At 35.3% G+C, this 7,003-nt stretch overlaps 1 protein-coding gene across 4 annotated transcripts in view; it reads left to right on the forward strand.

Annotated features, from left to right (window-relative positions):
• The window catches only part of LOC107727587 (adaptor related protein complex 3 subunit beta 2), a 57,542-nt gene that overhangs the window by 33,831 nt on the left and 16,708 nt on the right, over positions 1-7,003 (forward strand). For 2 of the 4 annotated variants that reach the window (XM_016537507.1, XM_016537517.1), the window contains exons 7-15: positions 171-353; positions 1,547-1,723; positions 2,973-3,070; positions 3,447-3,501; positions 4,042-4,113; positions 4,233-4,295; positions 5,590-5,722; positions 6,074-6,183; positions 6,261-6,437. In XM_016537507.1, the coding sequence (XP_016392993.1) occupies positions 171-353; positions 1,547-1,723; positions 2,973-3,070; positions 3,447-3,501; positions 4,042-4,113; positions 4,233-4,295; positions 5,590-5,722; positions 6,074-6,183; positions 6,261-6,437 (1,068 nt within the window). Of the gene's footprint in view, positions 1-170; positions 354-1,297; positions 1,476-1,546; positions 1,724-2,972; positions 3,071-3,446; positions 3,502-4,041; positions 4,114-4,232; positions 4,296-5,589; positions 5,723-6,073; positions 6,184-6,260; positions 6,438-7,003 lie in introns of those variants that run through there. The other 2 variants (XM_016537492.1, XM_016537499.1) reach the window with 1 other exon arrangement.

Below are 7,003 nucleotides of genomic sequence, written 5' to 3' on the forward strand. Positions count from 1 at the left end.
TCTCTCTCTCTTCAGTCTGGATCCAGAACAGAAAGATCAGTTGATTGAAGTCATCGAGAAGCTGCTGGCTGATAAAACCACAGTGAGTGACAGAATCTTTTCAGGCCAGTCCTGAGATATGATCATCATTCCTGACGTGTGTGTGTGTGTGTGTGTGTGTGTGTGTGTAGCTGGTAGCAGGCAGTGTGGTGATGGCGTTTGAGGAAGTGTGTCCGGACCGCATCGATCTGATCCATAAGAACTACCGTAAGCTGTGTAACCTGTTGATTGACGTGGAGGAGTGGGGTCAGGTGGTCATCATCAACATGCTCACGCGCTACGCCAGAACACAGTTCCTCAACCCCAATGTCAATGTGAGTATCACACACATGTGTGAGAGTGTGTATCTCAGGAGGACGTATCCACTTTTAACATGTGTGTATATATACGCAGGACGCCGTCTCTCATCGTATCGCTGGTTAGCTCTGGCGGAGCGCGTTCGTGTGTTTTTGGTGTGGCTTTGCAGAGTGAAAGATCTTGCTTTAAAAGCTAACATGCTATTGCTAGCCTTTCCGAAATTGCCTACCCTACCTTTAATTACACTGCCAAAAGGGGTCTTTTTTTCGAGTTTTACATTTTTTAAAAGTTTCTTTTGCTCACAAGACTGCATTTATTTGATAAAAAAATACAGTAAAAAGAGTAGTAGTGTGAAATATTATTCCAATTTAAAGTAACTGTTTTGTATTTTAATATATTTTAAAATATAATTTATCCCTTTGATGCAAAGCTGAATTTTCAGCAGCCATTACTCCAGTCTTCAGTGTCACATGATCCTTTTGTTTTGTTTTGTTTTGTTTTGTTTTGTTTGATAAAAAGAACGTTTAGAAGAATAGCATTTATCACTGCATTTATGCACTGTCGATTGATTCTCTAATGTAATCTCGTTGTACTACAGCAATGACAATAAATTAATTATTATTATGTCACTTTTGATTGATTTAATGCATCTTTTCTGAATAAACGCATTAATTTATAAAAAATAATTCTTACAAACTTCTGAAAGGTAGTATATGAAAAAAATATATATATATTATTTAAAATTAAATAAAAAATAAAATATATAAAAATATTATTATTAAAAATATTATTTAAAAACAAATGTTTATTATATAAATAAATTAAAAATAAATTTTGTGTAATGTAATATAATATATAAATCTGTATTTTATATAAACCACAGTGAGTGACAGAATCATTTCAGGTCAGCCCTGAGATATGATCATCATTCCTGATGTGTGTGTGTTTGTGTGTAGCTGGTAGCAGGCAGTGTGGTGATGGCGTTTGAGGAAGTGTGTCCGGACCGCATCGATCTGATCCATAAGAACTACCGTAAGCTGTGTAACCTGTTGATTGACGTGGAGGAGTGGGGTCAGGTGGTCATCATCAACATGCTCACGCGCTATGCCAGGACGCAGTTCCTCAACCCCAACATCAACGTGAGTATCACACACATGCGTGTGTATCCCAGGAGGACATTTCCATTATTAACGTGTGTGTGTATGTGCAGGAATCTCTGTTGGAGGACAGCAGCGAGAAGGCCTTCTACGCCTCTGATGATGAGGAAGATGAAGATAAGAAAACCGAGGCGGCCGCTCTAGCGAAGAGGAAGCCGTACGTGATGGACCCCGATCACAGACTCCTACTGAGGAACACCAAACCCCTGCTACAGAGCCGCAACGCTGCTGTGAGACACACACACACACACACACACACAATTCTGCTTTTGCTTGATTACAAACTAATTAGCATTTAGAAACAGAATTATTTATTCTGTATATTTTAAATAATTATCTAGAATATTTCACTAATTATATTTAGGCAAAATGATAAATGTAAGAATTAACTGAATTTGTCATTGAATTAGTCATTAATTTTGACTAATTACGTTTTAATTTATTCCCTGATATCTAGAATTATTATTAGTATTATTATTTAAAGTATTGCTAAGACTTTTTTCAATTCAATTTCAATTACTATTCTGCATTCAGTTTGCCTCCTCAATTTAAATGTAATTCAAATTCAAGAATTTAATTGGAATTTAAGAGGCATTGTCAATTCAGTTGTAAATGAAGCACAACCCTGTTCAAAACAGCGATTATTCTTTATATTAATATCCACTTGTGTACATAATGTGAATGAACAAAAAATGAATGTGCATCAAAAACTGAAACTAAATGTACATAAAATTGCTTTGGATAAAGGTGTATTCCAGATGCATAAACGTTAAGATTTGATTTCATGAGTCATGAAAATGTATTTTTGTTCAGGTTTTCAATTTATATTTGGAGGTTTTTCCAATTATTTTTCCAATTAGTGTTTTTATTGTTGTTGTTTTTAATTAATAAATGTATGGTTGTTTTTATTTTATTTTTGAAAATTTTGCAATTTTAGTTTACTGTCTTTTTTGTTTATTTGTTTCCAGTTATTCTGTTAGTGTTTGTTATCATTAAATTCATGGGTTATTTATTTTAATTTGTTTTGGAATTATTAATGTATTTTAGTTTAGTGTCAGTTTTTTCCCCATTATTTGGTTATGTGTTTGTTTGTTTATTTATTTATTTATAATTATTGTTATAATTATGATTAAATGCATGGTTGTTTTTATTTTATTTATTTTTTGACTTATTAAAATATATTTTAGTTTAATGTCCTTTTTTCCAATTATTTTGATAGCTTTTGCTATTACTATTTTAATTAGTTTTATTATTAAAATGTATTTTAGTTTAGTGTCAGTTTTTATAATTATTAGGTTAGTTTAAATTTTTTTTTAAACCCTTGTTCACACATACCATCAGTATTTATGTTGACAAAGTGCTGAAGCTGATTTGCCAGCAATATGACAATGGGACCTGTTCACACTTGACCTCTAAAAAAAAATGGTGTTCATTTAGCTGTAACCATCTCATAATGGACCTCTCTCTCTGTCTCTGCAGGTGGTGATGGCAGTAGCTCAGCTGTACTTCCATTTGGCTCCTAAAGCAGAGGTGGGCATCATTGCTAAGGCTTTGGTCAGGTTAATGCGCAGCCACAGGTGAGTAATCAGTCACTTACTAATGAAGCATAAACGCACTCACAAACATGCTTCCTGAGGTTTTCCTTCAAGCGTCCCCGAAAGTGTGACGCAGCGTGAAGTCTCTCTGTTTAATGATGCAAGGCTGGTCATTGTCTGATGACATCATTAGTTAATACAGGCGAAACAGCACTAGATGATGACTGCAATTCTCACACAGAATTTGGCATTAGCTGCAGATAGAGAGATGCTCAGACCGTAAACATCATCCATTATTCACATGCATCTCTCCATTTAGCCTCTTTAGGAAAATATTGCTTTCCCTCTCAAATACCTTTTAAGGGGTTTGAATGATAAACATCTTCATGATGTTGTTGTGTGTTTTGTTTCTCTGTAGTGAAGTGCAGTATGTCGTGCTTCAAAACGTGGCCACGATGACCATCAAGAGACGAGTGAGTGTTTCACATAAAAGTGTAAAAGCACATGCGTATTAACTTTGACTTCCACTTGAAAAACGCTGCAGATCGCAGAGTCACCGAAGGGCAATTTTACCATTTATTTACATCATATGATGCTTATGTATTATGTACGTACTTCTGACATTGTGTTTGACAAATTTTATGCATTAAGTGTGACTGGAAAGGTCGACAAACAGGGTCAAGGTTTAAACAGTTTGATCTTTGAGGATCATGTTACAGCGCTTGATCAGAATGCTGGAGCTTGATGTTTTGCTCCATATAGTTCAGTGCATTGAGCAGCTTTGCTCCTTTTAATATTTTATGATTCAATATTTAAACTGAAAACTTTCTTGTGGTTTTGCTTTTTATACATTTAGTGGTTTGTCCTTGAGAGATTTCTGATTTTTAAAAGCTTTTCTGTAAAGGCATAATAGAACAGAAAAATTCAGTCAGTATTAAAAATGTTTTTATGCAGAAGGTGTTCTGTTTATATGAACGCTCTGGTGTTTTAATATGTGTGTTTTTGTCTTTTAGGGAATGTTTGAGCCGTATCTGAAGAGTTTTTATATTCGCTCCACGGACCCAACGCAGATCAAAATCCTCAAGGTGAACAAAAATGCTTAACTGTGTATGTTATTAATGGTTTTCACCAAAGAATGTTGATTCAGTTAGTTTTGAGTGTTTTAAAGTAGGACTGATGATTTTATTTTCTCTTATTAACACAGCTGGAGGTTTTGACGAATTTGGCTAATGAGACGAACATCTCCACCATCCTGAGAGAATTTCAGGTACTATTTTACATATGCTGTTCTTACAGTGTTCACAGAATAGAATAGAATAAACTTTAATATAATTTAATGTAGTTTATTGCAATATACCATTCAGAAGATTTTTTTTATGTTTTTGAAAGAAATCTTTTATGCTGACCAAGGTTGCATTTATTTGACCAAAATTAGTTCAAACAATTTACTTTAAAACAATTTATTTAACATTTTTACAAATTAAGGGCCAGTTTTACTAACAGCTTGCACCAGCGCAAACCGTCTTTTGGCGTTAAAATAGTACTGTCAGGATTTACTAAAGACGCGCAGTGACGAATTGGCACTGAAAAGGTGTGGGCAGTTATTTTTGCGCCTGACCTTATTGAATATGCTTTTGTAGGAGTTTCCCTTTCAGACGCAAAATTTATGGGAGGAGAGTATTAAAATGAATCACGCAACGTGATTTACTAACGTTTGCGCTCGTCAAATTACTGGTATTTGAAATGGCACGGCAGAGAACAGAGAGCTCGCGGTAGAAGGGAGAGGATTTTTTCCACACATATTAATTTATTTGGATTGCCAGAAGAACACATTATCTGAACATATCTTTTGCCAAGCCATGTTATTTTAAATTTGCTTCAGGAAATAAAAGACGTCTTGGAACCCTCAACTAGGAGTCACGCAATACCAGGTCTATCAAAGCTTCTAGCAACCCTTCATCTTTTGGCCTCCGGTTCTATTCAACGTACTGTGGCTTCTTTATTCTTTATTTGCAACTATGCTAATTTGCGCTGCGCTTGGTATATCGCGGTGGCCGATATGTAAATGAGATGTTGCGTCTATGTTCTTTAATTTGCGCGTTGCTAGTAAATTACCTGCAGAAATCTCCACGCCCATCGGCGCTGTTTTGGAAATGCTAATTTGCCCTGTTTAGTAAAACTGGCCCTAAAATAACTATCTATATCTATATATACAGTATATATATATATAGATTCTAGAGACTGCATGAAATATTTACTTTTAAAAATTATTTATTTATTTGTCACATCACATGACTTTTTAAGTGAACTACAAACTAAAAGGTGGATAAAAATGGTGAAAAAGAAATGGTGACCCATCATAACACCTAAAATACACTTACTTTACACATACATATCAATTACAACCTAAACCTTTAAATAAAATATCTTCATGTCTGTGTTGTTTTGTCAACCATCAATATTAAGAGTATAAGTAACAGTATAATTCTCTGCTTGTGTTATAGTATTTTCCAGTGTATTTGAATAGGGATAATGATACATTTTCTCTATTTGTGTTCTAGACGTATATTAAGAGCATGGATAAGGATTTTGTGGCGGCCAGCATTCAGGCCATTGGTCGCTGTGCTACAAACATCGGTGAGGTCAGAGACACCTGTCTGAACGGACTCGTACAGCTGCTGTCCAATAGAGACGGTGAGACTGTGTGGATTGCTAGATGGAGCGCAAGGAAATGCAACAGAACTATTTTAAATGCCCACACTGCCATTAATTATCCATAAAGTGAGAGCCACTTAGGCAGACATCAAACGTTGTTTGCTCCGATCTCAGATGAGGTTCTTATCATGCAAAAGAAGAAAAATATGAGCCTCTGACTTTGTAACATGTTACTGTAAATCCATTTGAAATGCACTTGAAACTGGTCTATCATATGCTGTAAAAGAACAGCAAGGCGCAGTGCAATGGCCAAAGACGTCTCTCAGATAATGTTGAGTAATATTCGGTGTGTGTTTGTTTGTTTGTTTGTTTGTTTGTGTGTGTTTTCAGAGTTGGTTGTGGCTGAATCAGTGGTGGTGATCAAAAAGCTTCTGCAGATGCAACCTGAACAGCACAGCGACATCATCAAACACATGGCCAAACTCATTGACAACATCCAGGTAGAGTTGTGATCTAAACTACCTATTTTCATGTTTCAAACAGACTCTGTAGTCCTGATTATGTGTGTGTGGATCAGGTGCCCATGGCCCGAGCGAGCATCCTGTGGCTGATCGGAGAATACTGCGAACATGTCCCCAAAATCGCCCCCGACGTCCTGAGAAAGATGGCCAAAACCTTCACTAACGAGGAAGATATTGTCAAGCTGCAGATTATCAATCTGGCTGCCAAACTGTACCTTACTAACTCAAAACAGGTGAGGCGACAGACGTGGTTATGGCCAGTTTTACAAAAAAGCAGTGTTACTTAATATTATTTATTATTAAAATATTATAGTTTTGAATTAGCTTTTATTTTTATATTTTCAGTTTTCAGTTTAATTTTAGTGATTTTTTTTAAAGTAATTTAATGTGCTCATGTTTATAATTTTAGTGCTTTAACTGAATCTTATTTCAATTACTGCCCAAGGCAAGTTTCGCTTAGTTTTTCCATCTAATATTTATATTTAGCTTTATTTCAATTAACGGAAATGTTTTTAATAGTTTTAGTTATTGATAACCCTGTGCTGAAGTGACTGTATGCATCAAATTAGCTTGTTTGTATGCTGTTAACTAGTGTTTAAAGGGGTCATATGATGCGATTACAAATTTTCCTTTCTCTTTGGAGTGTTACAAGCTCTTGGTGCATAAAGAAGATCTGTAAAGTTGCAAATACTAAAGTCTCAAATCCAAAGAGATATTCTTTATAAAAGTTAAGAGTCAACCACGCCTACCTAAAACGGCTCGTTCTAACACCCCCCCACATACCTACGTCACTATCTGG

Source organism: Sinocyclocheilus rhinocerous, unplaced genomic scaffold (assembly GCF_001515625.1).
Source record: "Sinocyclocheilus rhinocerous isolate Xijiao unplaced genomic scaffold, SAMN03320098_v1.1 scaffold1605, whole genome shotgun sequence".
Classification (NCBI taxonomy): domain Eukaryota; kingdom Metazoa; phylum Chordata; class Actinopteri; order Cypriniformes; family Cyprinidae; genus Sinocyclocheilus; species Sinocyclocheilus rhinocerous.